Source organism: Myxocyprinus asiaticus, chromosome 19 (genome assembly GCF_019703515.2).
Source record: "Myxocyprinus asiaticus isolate MX2 ecotype Aquarium Trade chromosome 19, UBuf_Myxa_2, whole genome shotgun sequence".
Classification (NCBI taxonomy): Eukaryota; Metazoa; Chordata; class Actinopteri; order Cypriniformes; family Catostomidae; genus Myxocyprinus; species Myxocyprinus asiaticus.
In genome coordinates, this window is record NC_059362.1 from 44,184,836 (window position 1) to 44,206,222 (window position 21,387).

Consider the following 21,387-nt stretch of genomic DNA (forward strand, 5'->3'; position numbering starts at 1 on the left):
GTTTTTAGTGTATGAGCGGCCAGCTTCACACATTCACTCTGAAGCACACAGCACATGCACATTATATATTTACTAAATTACATCACAGCATTTTGCGGTTTAATAATGACACTTTTAATTTGATTATCTGTGCATTTAAACATTCCTTTTTATCCCAAATATGTCAAATTCCTTGACATTCTGTGTTTTATAGCAGATGCAATTTTTATGACTGGATTTAGCAATTCTGTCCAGGTTTTCCACATCGAGGAAATCATAGGGCCCTACATGTCGTAACTGCGGTATAAGCGAACTCCGGTCATTGAATTATTACAAATTAATTCACAACCCGAGGTGTAAAGGCCGCATTACCACGCTACAACCTTGGGGTGTGAATTCATTTTAAAAAAACTCTGCGGTCCGACCATTGTCACTGAATGTACGTGACAGGGCTTTGTTCATGACAGTCAACCACTGATGCTGTTTCACAATGCGCAGCTGCCGGCAGTGACAAAATGATACAAATTTGTGTATGTGACAACCATACTTATCGTTACAATGTTTTTGTACATGTAGCACAAACCTTGTTAGCCACACAGTCAAACAGTTTCGTTATACAAAAATATTTTCCAGGAAAAAAAATTTTCCAGGACATTTTAGGTATTTTCATCATTTCCCATGACTGAAAAACTGCACTGCAAAATTCCAGGTTTTCCAGGATAGAGTATTCAGTATTCCATGTATGCTGAAGATATCCAGTAATTTTTTTCATTGTTTATGCTTTTCTAGTTCTTGTTTTTAGGTTTGTCTTGCTGAATCTGATCTTAATGTACAGCTCTTTGGTCTGTGCTGTAGTTTTTTATAAATAAATTCTTCACACAGAGATATCGTATGGCTTCAGAAGAATTGCCATATGGACTATTTTGACATTAGTATTATGGTGCTGTTTTGGTCATGTTTGGAGCTTGACAGCTTTGTGTTCCATAGATAAAAGAAAGTCATATGGGTATGAAATGACATTAGGGTTAGTAAATAATGACACATTTTCTTTTTGGGGTAAATTATGCCTTTAATAAGCCTGTGGAAAGGCAAACATGTACTTACCGGGAAAAGTTTCAACAAGTACGGCAGGAAGTCTGCTGATCTTTGGAATAAAGAAGACAACAATAGACATAAAAGCTTAAAATCATCATCTGTCATTCAGGAGCAATGAAAAAGTCTGCCATGTTGGGCACTAGAAAGAGAGGACGAGCTCTTGATGGTCTCGCTGTCACTTTAAGCATTTTACTCATTAATTACATGTTCATGCTCTGTGGGGAGCGACAGGCCTCCATATTCCACAACAGCTGGCCAATAAGGTGGCACACAGACCAGCTCAGCATGAAGCCAAATAACACTCAGACTGATTTTTACAAAAGCTCCTGACTGAAAGCCACTGAAGCTCCACCAGACTACGAGAAAGAAAGAGAGAGAGAGAAAAGCCCTTTGCTATAGACTTCCTTATTAATTAAAAAATTAATAAACCGTACAAATGACAAATTTTGGTGAGTTCAGATAGTTTTTTTCATATTTTATTGTTTTCCCTGAAGTTCACTCATAATGTTAGTCAAAGCTTTCTCGCATCAAATACAGTCATAATTTAGTTTTACGTCACTATTTTCCACTCTTCTCTGACCCTTAGAAATAAACAGGTTGGTTTTGCCACTGCTTTGCTAAATTAAACTTTCATATAAACTAGATATTTAAAAATGTTTGAAGACAATGGGCCTCATTCATGAAACACGAGCAGAACAAATTTTTTTTTAAATCGTTCGTAAAGCCGTTCTGACGTAAATTCTCGGATTCATGAAAGTTTTCATATTTTCAAAAGTTAGTTGGTTCGAACGAAATTTACACCTGCTCCCGACCATGTGTATATTTTGTGTAAGATATCCGAATGTGTTTTGTCCTTTCAGGCAAACTGTCATGACTACATTTTGACATGAAGTGAAATTAACTAATAATTAATGAGTGAAATTAACTTTAAAAATAACATAAATTATATTGTGTTCTGGGCAGGATGTTACAAGGTGGTATCTCGGGTATTACTAGGTTGTTGCTAGAGTTTTCTGTGTAGTTGCTAAGTTATTGCTAGGGTGTTCTGGGTGGTTGCTAGGACATTACTTGGTGGGTTTAAAAGCATTGTTAGATTGTTGCTAGAGTGTTCTGGGTGGTTACTAGGTGGTTGCTAGGGTGTTCTGGGTGGTTACTAGGTGGATGCTAGGGTGTTCTGGGTGGTTTCTAGGTGGTTGCTAGGGTGTTCTGGGTGGTCTTTGGTGCATTGGGTTACTATACATTTCTTGGCAATTGGCAGGATGTTACAATGTGGTATCTATGGTATTGTTAGGTTGTTGCTAGAGTTTTCTTGGTAGTTGCTAGGTGGTTGCTATGGTGTTCTGGGTGGTTGCTAGGTCTTTACAAGGTGGTTGCAAGGGTATTGCTAGGTTGTTACTAGAATGTTCTCTGGGTGGTTGTTAGGACATTAGTACTTGTAAGGGCATTGCTAGGTTTTTGAAAGCATGTTCTGGGTGGTTGCTAGAGGTTTTCTAGGCTGTTCTGGGTGGTCTTTGGTGCAGGAAGTTACTAGAGTGTTCTGGGAAATTGGCAGAATGTTACAAGGTGGTATCTAGGGTATTGCTAGGTTGTTGCTAGAGTTTTTGGGGTAGTTGCTAGGTGGTGCTAGGGTGTTCTGGATGGTTGCTAGGTCATTACTTGGTGGTTGCTAGGTTATTGCTAGGGTGTTCTGAGTGGTTGCTAGGACATTACTAGGTGGGTTTAGGATCAATGCTAGGTTGTTTCTAGAGTGCTCTGAGTGGTTACTAGGTGGTTACTAGGGTGTTCTGGGTAGTTTCTAGGTGGTTGCAAGTGTGTTCTGGGTGGTTTCTAGGTGGTTGCTAGGGTGTTCTGGGTGGTCTTTTGTGCATGGGGTTACTAGAGATTTCTGGGTAATTGGCAGGATGTTACAAGGTGGTATCTAGAGTATTACTAGATCATTACTAGGTGTTTGCTTGGCTGTTCTGGGTGGTCTTTGCCTCAGTTACTAGAGTGTTTGGGCAATTGTAAGGATGTTACTTGGTGGTTGCTAGGGTTTTCTGGGTAGTTGCTAGGTGGTTGCTAGATGGGTGCTTTCTGCTTCAAGTCAGAGACTATTTAGCCCGAGATTGAGCACTTGTTTTAATACGAATGGGAGAAATTGGAATGCCTAATATGGCGGGTGTAGAAAAGGTAGTCCTGCCTTACAGGTAAAAGAGCCAATCACCTTTTAGATACAGACATCACCATGATGATCTGAGCTAAATTAGCACAATTTATGATACCAATGTTGTCAGATTTTACTGCTGATATGGAATGTTCTTTGAATTTAATCTTGACCAACCGTTTTGGAGATTTTGGTCTTTCCATTTAAGAAGATAGGAGCTGTACTTTTGTATCCATAGCAAATAGCTGCCTGGGAGCATTTCCATGATGGCCGCAGAGTGGACTAACTCGCATTGAAATGGATTCTGTTCAAGTCAAAAGAGCCCAGCTATGATATTCTCTGTGTTATTCTGGTCTCTAGATATAGTTTGGCCCCTACTTCAATGCTCCAAAAGCTCACCTCATTTCAAACCTTTTTTCCATTGTGAAGAGCTGGATGCAGAACACATTAGGACAATTGTCCAGCTCTGAGTCTTCACTGCAGTCCAGTGTGTCTTTAATGCATGACTCAACATGCTCCGACCTATTAGAATAGAGACAAATAAAGAGATAAAAATATGCATTTTAACATGACGTACTTCACATGTACCACATTTGTAGGGACTTTTGAGTCAACGCAACTCAAAAGCTTTTGCAGCAAAATAAGACTCATGTCACTCTGACCTGAGATATGCCATCATGCCCGCTGGAAATCTCTTCACCTTTCATCTCTTTCTCTGTCTCCAATTCATCCTGTGGAGTTTACTTTGGTTAGTAAAGTGACTGGCACATCATTTAACAAACAGAAATGATTAAATTTGTATAATTGTAAAACATTTTGGCATGTTCTTAAAAAGCTGTCATTTGAAACTCACTTCCACAGGTTCTTGTGAGTTGAGTATTGAGGATATTGTTCTCTTTCTCTGGAGGTTTTGGTTCCTCTGGTTTCACAGTTTTTTTTTGGTGTGGTCTGCTGAATTTGTCTTTCTCAGTCCGTCAAATTCTCCAAGTTCAAAGCACATATTCAGGAGCTTCAGGTTAATGTGACCACTTACATTGATGAAACCAACAACAGTTCCTACACTATGTGTGAACACAAACATATTAACACTAACTAGCTATAAACTAAAATCCTGCATTACATCACAGGCTATTTTGGTTCTTTAGGAAGTTAGGCAATTTCAGGATCTCTATTTTGAGCACATTGTGTTTGTACAACGTAGTCTCAGGACAACTTGTAATCATTTGTATGAGAAGGCGACATTGTAAGATATCATATGACTTCGCTCGTATGAAAAAGGTACGACTTTTATTCCCATAGAGAGCGACCGATCAACTAATCAACAAACAGAATTTTAAAATCAAACCTGCATAAATTCTTTTAATTTTATTTAAAGAAAGGAAACATCTCTGAACATATTTTGTTACTCATTCCATATATACTTATGCAATACTAATACTAATGTCATTGTCAAAAACCTGTAATACGCTTCCCTTGTCTTTTTTAAAATCCCGATGTTTTCTTTCTTCCATGGTACACAAAAGTTATTTTCCTATTAAAATCATGGTTCTGGGGGGGTCGGGTATGGGGTTAGACTTTATGGTTAGGTTAAGGTTTGGTTTAGAAGTTAAACTTTTTTTTTTTCTACATTGTTCGTTGGTTCCTTTATTTTTCTAAATTTATATGATTTTATTTCTGTATTCTTTTTTTTCTTCCTTTTTCTTCATTTGAATACATTTTCAAATCAAGATTGTTTTTCTAATTTTTTAAGCCTATTTTTATTTTTCCTATTTTATTATGATTTTGGCATATCATACTATTATTAAGACTTCTGTATTATAATTACAGAGCTCAACATATTGTTAAATAAACTCACATTTCACCTCAAATATTGAATTAAATAACACTAAATAACATACCATCTTTTTTTTTAACAACACGGTAATGAAAATTGTGGAGAAATGTGCCTAATTGTCATGACAATAGTGTCCGAATGCAATAAACATCAATAGTCCAAAAACAGGCTTCCTTTTCAAGCTTTACATTTCACTTTTTTAAGCAATATATAATTATATCTCATATCTTTATTTTGATTTCAGGATAAAAAATGACCATCTTTTTGACAGGTTTTGTGAGATTCAGCCATATATAATTAAAAACACTCATAACAATAAGAGTAAACCTCTGTAATAATAAACATTTCTACAAATGTACAATAGTACATTTTCTATGGAAAAAAAATATTCAGGGACTTTTTGTTACCCTCCTGGGCGATGTAGTACAGTTATCCATCTGAACGGATGGGCCGTTTAGACAAAAGGCAACACTGCTACAGATGTCTGGACACAATATGTTCAGTGTGAGTATGTCTTGGCAGGGCATGAGCTCTCATCTGGCATATGTCGCATGAACACATTTCAGCATGCGCCGCAGGGGAGGGAGGGGAGGGATCTGTCAGCCCATCATTCTTTAGAAAACAAACTAACACAATTTCTGTCCCACTTTGCATAAAGAGACTGTGGACTTGAGAAACATTAACCTAATGATGTCGTTCAAAAATACCACAACTGATTGTGAAAAATAAGGTAAATAAATAAGGTCTATAATAAGGTCTAAATAATGTGTACCACAGATCTTATTTTACACATAAGTTGAAAAACCCCATGGTCAGAGAAAGCCGCATGAGTGAGCATTTTATTCTCTGTGGTGCTCAGGGTCATGGCTAAATTTGCTTTCTCACTGCAAAGAGAAATAGAAAATTTATTTTTATGATTTTTAGAGAAACAAGTCTGAACAATGAGCTGCTTTTGATTTTTACTGTGTACCAGAATGCTTCTAAATTTCCAAGTTTCCTAGTGTTTTGTTCCAGCCTATCTTTTTAATGCAATTACACCTTTGACACACTTATGCTATTTTTTATGTTGACCAATGACTATTTCAATAGACACATTGAAACATTTTTTTATGATAAAATTATAAACATATTTTTAATTTTATGAGTATCATATGAAACACTATGACACCATGCTACTTATAGAAGTTGAATAACATTGACTCTTCCAAACACAGCAACAGTTGGTGGACTGATTAGATTATTGATCTCTTCAGCATCTGAGGATTCTGTTCTTCTGACAGTCACACTTTCAACTTTACCAGCTGAAGAGGTGATGGTACTCATGTTAAATCTGAGAAAAATTACAAATACAGTTGAAGTCAGAAGTTTAAATATACTTAGGTTGAAGTCCACAGATTTAATATTAGCAAACTATAGTTTTGGCAAGTCGTTTAGGACATCTGCTTTGTGCATGACACAAGTAATTTTTCCAACAATTGTTTACAGACAGATTGTTTCACTTTTAATTGACTATATCACAATTCCAGTGGGTCAGAAGTTTACATACACTAAGTTAACTGTGCCTTTAAGCAGCTTGGAAAATTCCAGAATATGATGTGAAGCCTTTAGACAATTAGCCAATTAGCTTCTGATAGGAGGTGTACTGAATTGGAGGTGTACCTATGGATGTATTTTAAGGCCTACCTTCAAACTCAGTGCCTCTTTGCTTGACATCATGGGAAAATCAAAAGAAATCAGCCAAGACCTCAGAATAAAAGTTGTGGACCTCCACAAGTCTGGTTCATCTTTGGGAGCAATTTCCAAAGGCCTGAAGATACCACGTTCATCTGAACAAACAATAGTACGCAAGTATAAACACCATGGCACCACGCAGCCATCAAACTGCTCAGGAAGGAGATGCATTCTGTCTCCTAGAGATGAACGTAGTTTGGTGAAAAGTAAAAATCAATCCCAGAACAACAGCAAAGGACCTTGTGAAGATGCTGGAGGAAACCAGCAGACAAGTATCTATATCCACAGTAAAACGTGTCCTATATCAACATAACCTGAAAGGCTGCTCAGCAAGGAAGAAGCCACTGCTCCAAACCGCCATAAAAAAGCCAGACTACAGTTTGCAAGTGCACATAGGGGACAAAGATCTTACTTTTTGGAGAAATGTCCTCTGGTCTAATGAAACTAAAATGTAACTGTTTGGCCATAATGACCATCGTTATGTTTGGAGGAAAAAGGGTGAGGCTTGCAAGCCGAAGAACACCATCCCAACCGTGAAGCATGGGGGTGGCAGCATCATGTTGTGGGGGTGCTTTGCTGCAGGAGGGACTGGTGCACTTCACAAAGTAGATGGCACCATGAGGAAGGAAAATTATGTTGATATATTAAAGCAGCATCTCAAGACATCAGCCAGGAAGATAAAGCTCGGTCGCAATTGGGTCTTCCAAATGGACAATGACCCCAACCATATCTCCAAAGTTGTGGCAAAATGGCTTAAGGACAACAAAGTCAAGGTATTGAGTGGCCATCACAAAGACCTGACCTCAATCCGATAGAAAATTTGTGGGCAGAACTGAAAAAGCATGTGCGAGCAAGCAGGGTTGGGGAGTAACAGAATACATGTAACGGGATTACGTATTTAAAATACAAAATATAAGTAACTGTATTCCACTACAGTTACAATTTAAATCATTGGTAATTAGAATACAGTTACATTCTAAAAGTATTTTCATTACTGAAGAGATTACTTTGCATTTTATTGTCATTTGTTTCATTTAATATTTAGTCCTTTCAGATGGAAAACATTTATACATATAAATGATGCAATCCAAAGTGCATTTGAACATCGGTGAAACACTTTCTTATGATGTGTTACATTCATACGAGCACACAGAGAAGTAAGTTTGAAGTAAGTTTGGAGCAGAATAAATAGAAATAAACCTTGTGTAAATTGTCAGCTTTACGCTAAGTTAAAATGCTATTTCTAGCCATTCGACATGCACATGTTACCAGACACGATAATATTTTTTTATCGAGAAAATTCACGTTAGATCATAATTTCTTTTTTTCTGGTAAGACCTTTGATATTAGGCCAAAATTGTATTCTTGATAATAATTTTTGTATTGTTTTCCTGTAAAAATATCTAAAAATCCTTAAAACAAGATCAATTTGTTTTATCTTGTTTTAGAAACAACACTGCATAAGATATTTCGGTTTTTCAGAGAATGTATTTTTAACGTGTATTTTGTCTTACTGTACTGGCAGAGTTTTTATAGTCAAAACAAGTGAAAAAATCTGCCAGTGCTGAAGAAGTAATCCAAAGTATTTAGAATACGTTACTGACCTTGAGTAATCTAACGGAATACGTTACAAATTACATTTTACAGCATGTATTCTGTAATCTGTAGTGGAATAAAATTTAAAAGTAACCCTCCCAACCCTGCAAGTAAGGAGGCCTACAAACCTGACTCAGTTACACCAGTTCTGTCTGGAGGAATGGGACAAAATTCCAGCATCTTATTGTGAGTAGCTTGTGGAAGGCTACCCAAAACATTTGACCCAAGTTAAACAATTTAAAGGCAATGCTACCAAATACTAACAAAGTGTATGTAAACTTCTGACCCACTGGGAATGTGATGAAAGAAATAAAAGCTGAAATCATTCTCTCTACTCACATTCTTAAAATAAAGTAGTGATCCTAACTGACCTAAGACAGGGAATGTTTTCTACAATTAAATGTTAGGAACTGTGAAAAACTGAGTTTAAATGTATTTGCCTAAGGTGTATGTAAACTGTAGATACAGACTGAAATTGTGTTTCAGCTGTATAGATTCACCTATCTTATTTTTTAATATCTACACTTTTTGTCAAAATTTTGGAAACACCTATTAATTCTTTATTATTTTTAATAATATTAAAGTCATCAAAAGTACGATCAACCAAAAATCTAAGTATGGACATTATGCATTGACCAAACAAACTAAAATCATGTTTTAGTGCGATTTTAAATTTTGGTTTAAAATCGCATTATTCAATTTTGATTTCGACACAATAAATTATAAGATAGTTTTTATATATATATATATATATATTCCCTTGCAATGAGACAATTACATATATATAAAACAAGAATTAAACCTACCTTCGCATGAGAAATCGAAAACTGGTTCTTTCAAAACAGTAAATTTTTAGAAATCAGTCAAACAAAGCTAACGCTAACTGTTAGCAAGCATCCTGTAACCATAGTAACGGGACTCGATGACGTAACTGCTGTAAAAGGTCACAGTGTAGACGTCACGCTGCGCGACACAAGCTAGTGAAACGTCGCTAATGTTTTAACGCTTTATTAAAGTTCATAAACTTGAATTAAATTACTAAAGTCGCATTATAATAAAGTCACAGGAGGTTTATAATCATGGCGTCCACAGCGGCGGGCAAACAGAGGATCCCGAAAGTGGCAAAGGTATATAAAAAACGAGTGTTCGTGAGTTAGCATCAGCATGTAAACAGTGTGAAGCTGCTCATTTTTTCTCTGTGAAAAATAGATTAAAACAATTACATCTGTAATGAAAACACTGTTTTAATGGGTCAATTTTATATGAATGTGTTCAGGTGAAGAACAAAGCCCCGGCAGAGGTACAGATCACCGCAGAGCAGCTGCTCAGAGAGGCGAAAGAGAGAGAGCTCGAGCTTCTGCCTCCTCCACCCAAACAGAAGATCACTGATGAAGAAGAGCTCAATGACTATAAACTGAGGAAGAGGAAGGTATGAGCTGTGTATAATGTTATCAGGCTGGTGGCACGACATCCATTACAAAACGTACTGTACTGTGGTGCAGTGAGCAGATGGCAACAGCATGCTATTTGGATTTTACATAGTGAATGGTTGCTACATTCATGTATCATGGAAATGTTGTTACATGTTTTAAAAACCAGGGAAAATCCATAATAAAAAAACAGTATTACTAATGTTACATGTCCTAAATATGGTATAGCCGTGGTATAAAATTACCATGCTACATGTTCAAAAAGCATTGTATTGCCATGGTACATGTCCATAAACATGGTACTACTGTGAAATATGTCCTAAATACATGGTGGTACATGTAAAAAAGATTGTACTAATGTAGTACATGTGCAAAAAAGAAAACAAACAAACATGATATTACTGTAGTGCATGTCCAAAAACAGTATTACTGTGGTAATGTAACAGAAAAATGTATTACCCTGATACATGTCAAAAGAGAATGTGTTTTCATTATAGTACTGTAGTATATGTACTAAAACGTGGTTTTACCATGGTACATGCAAAAAAATATGGTACAGTCACAGTTGTACATTTCCAAAAACATGGTAGTACTGTGGAACATGTTTTAAAAACCTGTATTACTGTGGTACATTTAAAAAATCTTGTACTATTGTGGTACATGTAAAAAACATGGTATTACTATAGTGCATGTCCAAAAACATGGTATTACTGTGGTATGTATAAAAAAAACATGGTGCTGCTGTTGTACATGTACTAAAAACATGGTATTACCATAGTTTGTTTCCAAAATACACCGATCAGCCTCAACATTAAAACCACCTTCCTAATATTGTGTAGGTCCCCCTCGTGCCGCCAAAACAGCGCCAACCCGCATCTCAGAAAAGCATTCAGAGATGATACTCTTCTCACCACAATTGTACAGAGTGGTTATCTGAGTTACCGTAGACTTTGTCAGTTCGAATCAGTCTGGCCATTCTCCATTGAACTCTCTCATCAACAAGGCATTTCCGTCTGCAGAACTGCCGCTCACTGGATGTTTTTGGCACCATTCTGAGTAAATTCTAGAGACTGTTGTGAAAATCCCAAGAGATCAGCAGTTACAGAAATACTCAAACCAGCCCATTGACACCAACAATCATGCCACACTCCAAATCACTGAGATCACATTTTTTCCCCATTCTGATGTGAACATTAACTGAAGCTCCTAACCCGTATTTGCATGATTTTATGCACTGCACTGCTGCCACATGATTGGCTGATTAGATAATCGCATGGATGATTGTTGGTGCCAGATGGGCTGGTTTGAGTATTTCTGTAACTGCTGATCGCTTGGGATTTGTGGTAATACTAAGGTACATGTAAAAACATAGTATTACTATTGAACATGCCAAACTTTTTAACATGTGAAAAAAATATAATTTGTAATTGAAAAACAAACAAACATGGTATTTCTGTGATCATGTGCAAAAACATGTCATTACCAGAGTACATGTCCAAAAAAAACATGGTATTATTACAGTGATATATGATATTACCATGCTACATGTCCAAAGCATGAAATTAGCATGGTACATCTAATGAAACATGGTATTACCATGGTATATATCCAAAAACATGGTATTACCATGGTACATTTCCAAAAGTTGAGTCATTTGTATTTGTATAGCTCTTTTCACAATACAATAACCGTTTCAATGCAGTTTTAGCTTGGCAAGCTTGGTAAAACATAAAAAATGTCCATGTCCAAAAACATAGTATTAGCATGGTACATGTACAAAAGTTAAGTCATTTTTATTCGTATAGCACGTTTCACAATACAATAATAATTTTAAAGCAACTTTAGAGAAAAAAACAAAAACATACTAAAATATGTTATTACTGTGGTACATGTAAAAAAAGAATTACAGTATTACTGTGGAACATGTACTGTGATAATACCAAGAATTAGGACATGTAATAAATAAACAATGGTATTATTATGGTACATGTGCTAATCATCTTTCATCTCAAAACAGGGCTTTGAAGACAACATCAGGAAGAACAGAACAGTCATCAGTAACTGGATCAAGTACGCACAATGGGAGGAGAGCCTGAAAGAGGTCCAGAGGTGAGATTCTGTTCAGTACTGTACTGTGTAATCAGAGTCTTATGAAGGAATTAGTCTGGAGGACTTTTGTTTCACTGTCCCCTCCTCTCCACAGGGCTCGTTCCATCTACGAGCGTGCACTGGACGTGGATCACCGCAACATTACACTATGGCTGAAGTACGCAGAGATGGAAATGAAGAACCGGCAGGTGAATCACTCTCGCAACATCTGGGACCGAGCCATCACCATCCTGCCTCGCGTCAATCAGTTCTGGTACCTCTTACCCCTTTCTGTATTATCATATAGATGATGACGTACTCAGAGAACGTTCAGTCAACTTTGTTTTTTTCCTCTGAATCCCAATTGATTGTTTTATGTTTGTGTATCATTCAGGTACAAGTACACGTATATGGAGGAGATGTTGGGGAACGTTGCAGGCTGCAGGCAGGTGTTTGAGCGCTGGATGGAGTGGGAGCCGGAGGAACAGGCCTGGCATTCATATATCAACTTTGAGCTACGCTACAAGGAGGTGGACAAAGCCCGCAGCATCTATGAGAAATATATCCTTTTACATGGCTTTCTTAAAGTAATATTCTGGGTTAAATACAAGTTAAGCTCAATCAGAGATTGTGGCATAATGTTTATTACCAAAAAAATGATTTAGACTCCTTTTCCCTCCTCTTCTTAAAATTCCATGTTGGCAGCAATAGTACTTTGTAACAGTCAAAACAGTCTCTTCAAAGCAGAGATGAGGACACTGGCCCTGAGACAAAGCCAAAGCAGTGGGGTGTAAGGGATCTTTTCTACCAAATGATTAGGCTAATATATTTCAGAGTTCATTAGACGAGGGCACTTGGATATTAATATTACAAGATAAGATCAACATTTGTTTTGATGCTGGGTGACAGCAGTCCAGTTTTTGTTTTCGAATATTTTTACATTCTGAATATTTATTTATAATTATTTTTACATTCATATACCTATGTATGGGACATGGGACTTTTGACTGAGAAAATATATGTTACTGTATGTATGTGGGTTCAGGGGTAACCCCTGAGAGAAAATTTTGAAAGTGTAAAAGTCTGAATGGACCATTTTTATATTTTCCTAATGTGAGAATCTAATAATAAACAAACAAATTACATCATAAAAATACTGTTTATTTAAGTTAAGTATAAATGGGCTCACTATGAAATAATGGGAATGTCCTCATCAGAAGCAGAGAACTCTACTAGCCAGGCTAACTAATAGTTTATATTAATTATAACTAATAATCAGAGATGATGACACAGTCTAGGTAATTAATGGGAAACACTGTGTTTACATGATTTCTTGGTAATAAAATCGCTTACAGGATACCAGAGTTGCATCGTAATGGCAACAAAGTTATATCCAATATAACAACTTTACACAGATCAAGATAGAGATTTTATCACACTAAGATCATGTTAACATGTGTAATGTTTACATCTTGTGGCTATTTGTAAATGCTGTGTATTTTAATGTTTATTTACTGGCCCCATTGACTTGCATTGTAAGTGCCTAGCTGTAGCTGCAATTTTTGCTTTTTTAAACTTGAAATCGCTTGCGTTTCTCCCTTGAGAATTAGTTCCTTAACAGCGGTTGCACTTGTGATGGTCCATCCTGAAGTGAAGAACTGGATCAAGTATGCTCACTTTGAAGAGAAGCATGGCTACATCGCTCTCGGGAGGAAAGTGTTCGAGCGAGCCGTGGAGTTTTTTGGTGAAGATCACATCAGCGAGAACCTCTATGTGGCTTTTGCCAGATTTGAGGAGAAACAGAAAGAGGTTTGACATTGTGCAGTCATGTTATACAGAAAACACAAGACCCTTCTATTGTTTTCTCTTCACACGTGACCTTTCACTCTGTGCCTTTTCAGTTTGAGAGAGTTCGGGTCATCTATAAATATGCTTTGGACCGAATTCCCAAACAGCAAGCCCAAGAGCTGTTTAAGAACTATACCGTGTTTGAAAAGAGGTTTGGAGACAGGAGAGGAATCGAAGATGTGATCGTCAGCAAAAGGAGGTTCCAATACGAGGAGGAGGTCAAGGTATTTAAAATATCCAAAAGACTCTTGTTTTAGTGGTATTTCTTTTACTGTTGCTCTAACAAACCTCTAATTCGATGTTTTAAACCTATTGACATAATGTCCTCCTTGATAGGCAAACCCACACAATTATGATGCTTGGTTTGATTACCTGCGTCTGGTGGAGAGTGACGCTGATGCAGATACCATTAGAGAAGTGTACGAAAGAGCGATAGCAAACATTCCCCCCATCCAAGAAAAAAGACACTGGAGACGCTACATCTACCTGTGGATTAACTATGCTCTCTATGAAGAACTGGAAGTCAAGGTGTGATAGATATCAATAGCCTGTTGTTCGGTCATTTTCATCTGTAATTAGATGTTTAGTATTTTATATAATATGGTTTGATTTTTCTTATGTTTAGGACCCAGAAACAACAAGGCAGGTATACCAGGCATGTCTGGAGCTGATACCACACAAGAAGGTAAAATGAAATGTCTACACACAGGTGGATGTGGAAGTCAATTTTGCACCCTTGTGTCTATACAATGCAAGTCAATGGGGTCCAAAAGTTTAAGCTCAGAAAAGGACATTAAGGCAGTATAAAAGTAATCCATAGGACTTGAGTGGTTTAATCCATATTTTCTGAAGCAATACGATCGCTTTCGGTAAGAAAATGACCAATATTCTTTAAGTCCTTATTCACTATAAATCTTGACATCCACAGTCTCCTTGGCGCATTCATGAGGGAAACTCGTTCACACACTTCTTGATGTTTCACACATGCGCAGAGTGCTGTACAAGAACCAGACATAATGTTGCCAGGTTTTCATACCCAGTTGGGCTATTTTGAAAATGCAGATGCAGGGGGCCTGACTACCACACCTGGATTCGCAAGTTTGAATCCAGGGCATGCTGAGTGACACCAGCCAGGCTTCCTAAGCAACCAATTTGGCCTGGTTGCAGGGGGGGGTAGAGTCACGTTGGGGTAACCTCCTCGTGGTTGCTATAATGTGGTTCTCGCTCTCGGTGGGGCACGTGGTGAGTTGTGCGTGGATGCCGCGGAGAATAGTGTGAAGCCTCCACACGCTCTATGTCTCCACGGTAACGCGCTCAACAAGCCACGTGATAAGATGCGCAGATTGACGGTCTCAGACGCGGAGGCAACTTAGATTCATCCTCCGCCACCCAGATTGAGGCGAGTCACTACACCACCACGAGGACTTGGAGCGCGCTGGGAATTGGGCATGCCAAATCGGGGAGAAAAAATCGAAAAAAGAAAATGCAGATGCGAGTTCAAATAATAGAGTAGCGGATTAAGGTTTTTTTTTTTTCTACCGCGTTTGCCAAAAGGTTGATGGTAAACACTAGGAAATTAAAATGCTATGTCTCATTGATGTGTAATGATATCAGGATTGAGTAGCTGGTAACCACGTGCAGCATCTAAACATTTTTGGGCAGGATGTCAATATCGGTCTTATCGCTTCAGAAGACATGGGGTGTTTGTTTATGCTGTTTATGCTGTCTTTATGTCCTTTTTGGACCTTGAAATTGTTGGACCCCATTGAATTTGTGTGACATTGTATGGACAAAGACACCTCATACATTCTTCAAAACATCTTTGACCCCGTCTGGTATTAAGATGCGTTTCAAGTGATCCAATCACATGTGGTCAGGTTAGACACATGTCTGTTTACACCTGGTTGCTTAAATGTGTCTCCAGTGACCACTTGTGTTCGGATTTGGAGGGAAGGGTCTCTGTTTCATGACGACATTCATCAGTCAACATGTCAGTGTGTTACTGCATGATATTAAAGCACAACAAAGTCATTAAAGACAAAGAAAGCGCGAAAAAAACGGTGTGCTGTTTCTCCCAGATGCGGTTAAAATTTAATCTAAGCACAAATGCAACATGTCAAGCAGAATTATCTGTTATTTTAGTGGATTACCTGTATTAAAGTAGCTTCAGGTGTTCGTGCTTGTCATCTGTGTTGATATCAGACACAGTGAAGAAGATCCGTGAAGCTCTCATGATTGTGTATGTATCCGCTTTTTTACATTTTCAGATCAATTTCCTTTTAAAGCCACTCATAAACGGCAAAGTTTAAACTCTTGTTTTAGCACAGCGGTTGATTGACAGGTGAGGGGTGGTGCTTTACTGCTGCCAGGAAGCATACAGTACAGATTAGCATTTACACTTCAAACGCAATGTGGTCACATGCGTTTTTTTGACCACATTCATATGTGGTTCTTGTGATCCGATCACAGAATGTTTTAGACCTCGTTTAGACCTGTATTAAACCATGACCATGTGATCGGATCGCCCGAAACACATTTTAATACCACGTAGAAGTGGGGTCTTTGTGTTCTGTATAAAGTAGAATTTAGGATGGCATGAGGGTGAGTAAATGTTGTGAGATTTTTCATTTTTGGTGTACTATACCTTTAACTTGGGAGAATGTGTCAATTCTGCACCCTTGAGGACAACTTGAAACAACAGCTTACATTTTTTTAGACTGCTTAATGGTGTATTTTATCTGAGAAACCCCCATTTTTAATTGTTGTCTAACTATTAATCTTTTTTTTTTTTTTAACTCAGTTCACATTTGCCAAGATTTGGCTTTTATATGGTCAGTTTGAAATCAGACAGAAAAACTTGCAAAATGCTAGAAGAGGCCTGGTAAGTTTTTAATAATAATATATATATAAAAAAAAGTATACTCTCCCTTCATGAATGATGATGAGTTTGACCCCTGACCTCTTTCCTGTCAGGGCACAGCTATTGGAAAATGTCCCAAAAACAAGTTGTTCAAAGGCTACATCGAGCTGGAGCTACAGCTGAGAGAGTTTGACCGCTGCAGGAAGCTGTATGAGAAGTACCTGGAGTTCAGTCCGGAGAACTGCACCACCTGGATCAAGTTTGCCGAGCTGGAGTCCATCCTGGGAGACACAGACCGGGCCAGAGCCATATTTGAATTGGCCATTGGACAACCACGACTGGACATGCCAGAGGTCAATGGTCACATCACATATATTTTCTAACAACTTAAAAAGGAAGTCCTTATTCCTTGAACCGTTTTGTATCACTAACTGAATTGTTTAATTCAGGTGTTGTGGAAGTCATATATAGACTTTGAGATTGAGCAAGAAGAATATGAGAACACACGAGGACTTTACAAGAGACTGTTACAGCGTACTCAACATGTCAAAGTAAGCACATGAAATAATGACAACACAGTGTGTCCATTTCAAACACACTGCAAAGCAGTTTATTCCACTTTCATTTAATATGCAGGTCTGGATCAGCTATGCTCAGTTTGAGCTGTCCATTGACAGTGAAGATAGACTGCAGAGATGCAGACAGATCTACGAGGAGGCCAATAAGAGCATGCAGAGCTGCGAGGAGAAGGAGGAACGCCTGATGCTAATGGAGTCCTGGAGAGACTATGAGGAGGAGTTTGGAACATTGGCCAACAGAGAGAGAGTCTGCAAACTCCTGCCTGAGAAGGTGAAGAAGAGGAGGAAGGTCACGGCAGAGGACGGGGTGAGAGTTTAACATCATATGTGCTGTTTACTGTTGGGGAGGAATTAACTACAAGTAGTGGTGCTACTAAACTTCATTTTCCAGTGGCATTATAGTTGTTCAGCTATTTTAAAACAGTGTATCTTTTCAGGCTAGTTGTGGAGTAGTATTGTATAACAAGCAGTAGGATTGTGAACCAAGAACCGGTTCTTTTTCAGGCCAAGTTCCATAAAATAAAAATAATTCTAGCGGAACCAAACGATTTTCATGACTTTTGGTTCCGTTAATGATTTTGAATGTGCATTCTTCCTCCAATGAAATACTCTGACATAGGTTCCAGCTACTTCTTAGCGGCACTGCAACACCATTATGGAATCAGCAGTGCAAACCATACAGTGTGACCAGTGTAGTCTGATTCCAATACAAATGACTTTTATGAGCCGGTTCTGTTGAATCTCCAATGCAAAACATACAGCACTACCAGTGTAGTCCCGTTTCCTGAACAAATGACTTTTATGAGCCGGTTCTTTTGAATCTACAATAACAAACATACAGCACTACCAGTGTAGTCCTATTCCTGAACAAATGACTCTTATGAGCCGGTTCTTTTGAATCTACAGTGCGACCAGTGTAGTCCGATTCCTGAACAAATGACTCTTATGAGCCGGTTCTTTTGAATCTACAGTGCGACCAGTGTAGTCCTATTCCTGAACAAATGACTCTTATGAGCCGGTTCTTTTGAATCTACAGTGCGACCAGTGTAGTCCGATTCCTGAACAAATGACTCTTATGAGCCGGATCTTTTGAATCTACAGTGCGACCAGTGTAGTCCTATTCCTGAACAAATGACTCTTATGTGCCAGTTCTGTTGAATCTCCAATGCGAAACATACAGCTCTACCGGTGTAGTCTGATTGACCAATGAATGACTCTAATAAGTTGGTTCTTTTGAATCTACAATAACAGACATACAGCATTACATTTGAATGAATGACTCTTAAAATCCGGTTCATTTTCATAAATGAAAAACGAATCCGCAAGCTCTTAATTTTCATAATGTCTGACTCGAAATATCGACTTTTAAGTTAATGCTGCTGAGGGCTGTAAATACAATTACATTTGTCATGTCCAAATATTTATTACTTAAAGTAGGCCTACTTAAAGAATCATTTATACCACTAAGAGGAACCAGAACCAGAATAGTAACATTCTTTGTGATTTCCATCCCTAACGAGCGGCTTTCTTTTCTCTCATATTGTGACATCGGCTCTTTTAAATAAACCAGTTTGATAAACAATTCACGGATTAATCTGGAGACCTTACACTGATACCTGTGCATAATTTTGGCATTTTTGTAATCAAATGCTGCATCCCTAACTGAGATCTTTATTGTTATTGTGTCAGAAAAAAAATCTAAAAACAAACTTGATCTGATTATGGTAGATGTTGTTTTTCCCAAACCGTTTGTGTTTTTGTGTTTTGTTCATCAGTCGGATGCAGGTTGGGAGGAATATTACGATTACATCTTCCCTGAGGACGCCGCCAACCAGCCTAACCTCAAACTGCTGGCCATGGCCAAGATGTGGAAGAAACAACAGCAGCAGCAGCAGGAGGAGGAGGAGAAAGAAGAACAAGAAGAAGAACCGCAGGTTCCTCGAGGGCAGGAACCAGGAGAGAACTTGGAAGCAGAGGAGCAGGAACCCATGGACCAAAGAGAACAGATGGAAAATGACGACGACGATCGTGACGACGATGATGATGATGATGATGAGAGTAGTAGCAGTTCTAGCAGTGATAGTGAGAGTGGTAGCGACCGTAAAGATGACAAAGAAAAGACGGAACAAACCAAGACAGACGCAGAAAAACGTTGAACCGGTGTGGTTTATGAATAGCGATGATCTAGAGCCTTACCCATTATTTGTCTTTGTGTTTGTCTCATTTTTTTGTATTAAAATAAAGGTGAGAACCACAACACACTTGAGCAGATTGCTTCTTTTGTTAAAGAACCCATGAAATGGAGTGACGAACAAAGTGTTCTTTCCTGTGTTGACAGATTTCCTGTTGTAAGAGAAAGTTGGGACAGGATATGTTTTTCTTCTTTTTAAATAGCCAATCATTAATGTCCCAGCTATGAACCATGATTTCAAAATTGCTATTGCTAGTCACAGTCAGGTGGTTTTGAATTATATTCCCATTCTAGAGAGCATTTCTTGGGACAAAAATGTGGATATGCCTGTGACAGATTTTCCAAAGTCATGGAAAACTCAAAAATATCAGGGAATTTTAAATTTGTGTTTTCTAGGCTTGGAAAAGACATGGAAATTAAAATCTTAAAGGTCATGGAAACTTGTGAATCCACATTTTTCTGGTTTTGCTCTGCTCTAAAATATTGAATCGCCTAGATATTGTGTGGCGAAATTCTGCGGGCAAAATACCGTTATCTCAATGGGAATCCATCCAATCGTGAATTTTGCACTTGACTTCCGGTGGCCAAGAATTCCCTCTTGCATGGAGTTCAAATTTGGTGAACTATGACTGGCAAATTTGTCACGTTGACCTTTAGGAAGTTGCTTGGTTTGGTCATAGATGTATAGATATCTATGGGTTTGGTGACCTCTGTGTGGGCGGGGCGAAGAAGGCGTGGGCAAATGTTGAGCGCGTGCAAAACCAGCAAAAACTAAAAGAGCTGTTCATCCGTGATATCAGTTTGTAGGCAAACCCGGAAGGCTAATTCACCATGGGTTCCTTAGAGATTTTCCTATTGGCTTTTATAATGGGCTTTTTGAACTTGTGTGTAAAATAATGTCTGTGGTACACAATACTTGACGATACGTGGACATTTTGTTTTACAATATAAATTACACACAGTCATATCTCAAGCGTGAATTTTGAAGTCGCCGTGCATTAAAAAAAAAAGTATGTAATTCACTACAGCTTCAAGACTCATGTTTGAGGTATGAAAGTGTGTAATTTGTTTCAGAACAAAACATCCACGTATCGTCAAGTTATGTTTGCCACAGACCTTATTTTTCTCTTAAGTTCAAAAAGGCCAATATAAAAATCCAGATTGAACCCATGGCGAATTCTCTGCTGGGTTTTTGGACAACAAGCTGAACAGCTCTATTGCCGAGCAGCCTCTTTTTAATGCTGCAATTTATACTCTGAGTGAAGTTAACAAGAAACTCTAAAATGATATCCTTGTCCATTGTGAATATTCAGTGCAGCTGTGTATGAAGCACCGCCCACCTGTGTTGGGTGTAATGCATTACAAAGTAATTCAATTACTTTTTCATTAAAAACGTAAAGTAAGGGATTACTCTTAATTACAGATACTTCTGATGTAATTGCATTAAATACTGTATAGACTACAGAACAATTCTATATAAAACAATAGCCATTAAATTTTGATTTTAAGCTAATGTTAAAATATATGTTTTCTAATTTAACGCTGCCCCCTTAAATTCTTTGGCCAGTTCATGAATAATTTGATTTTATACGATTTATTTGAAAGAACAGTGTCATGTCTATCCTTGTATTTTTCATCTGGTTGATAAGGGTTTTAGAAAGTAATTAGTAATAAGTAATGCAATTACTTTTCAGAGTAATTAGTACAGTAATCTAATTACACTGTAGAAGATGTAATTAGTGGTTAGTAATTAATTACTTTTTTAGAGTAACTTAACACTGACACCCACACAGAGGTCACTGCCAAATCAAGCATCTTCCTATTGGTCAACGTGCCAAATTCGCCTCTCAAAGTTCAACAAACTTGAACTCCAAGCGAAATCTGCGAGGGGAAATTTTTCGCCACCGGAAGTCCATTGCATGAAATTAACGATTGCATGGATTCACCATTGAGATGACTGTATTTCACCATGTGAATATGTGACCGTGACTTTAAAGAACTTGTGTAGAGTGAA

General features: G+C 37.9%; 2 protein-coding genes across 2 annotated transcripts in view; one reads left to right on the top strand and one right to left on the bottom strand.

The window, feature by feature from the left end:
* cfap61 (cilia and flagella associated protein 61) overlaps positions 1-4,156 on the bottom strand; it is a 40,022-nt gene extending 35,866 nt beyond the window's left edge. Inside the window, 4 exon segments of the mRNA XM_051644961.1 lie at positions 1,084-1,123; positions 3,617-3,739; positions 3,880-3,948; positions 4,071-4,156. Of these exon segments, the coding sequence (XP_051500921.1) occupies positions 1,084-1,123; positions 3,617-3,739; positions 3,880-3,896 (180 nt within the window). The 5' untranslated portion in view covers positions 3,897-3,948; positions 4,071-4,156.
* A 5,171-nt stretch (positions 4,157-9,327) lies between these two features.
* LOC127409627 (crooked neck-like protein 1) lies at positions 9,328-19,441 on the top strand. The gene is made up of 14 exons (XM_051644321.1): positions 9,328-9,505; positions 9,655-9,807; positions 11,826-11,917; positions 12,012-12,170; positions 12,291-12,457; positions 13,527-13,705; positions 13,798-13,968; positions 14,081-14,272; positions 14,370-14,429; positions 16,545-16,625; positions 16,718-16,957; positions 17,054-17,155; positions 17,241-17,489; positions 18,958-19,441. Exons 1-14 carry the CDS (start codon positions 9,458-9,460, stop codon positions 19,336-19,338), a joined length of 2,274 nt encoding a protein of 757 aa, XP_051500281.1. The 5' UTR covers positions 9,328-9,457; the 3' UTR covers positions 19,339-19,441.
* Positions 19,442-21,387: the final 1,946 nt, after the last annotated feature.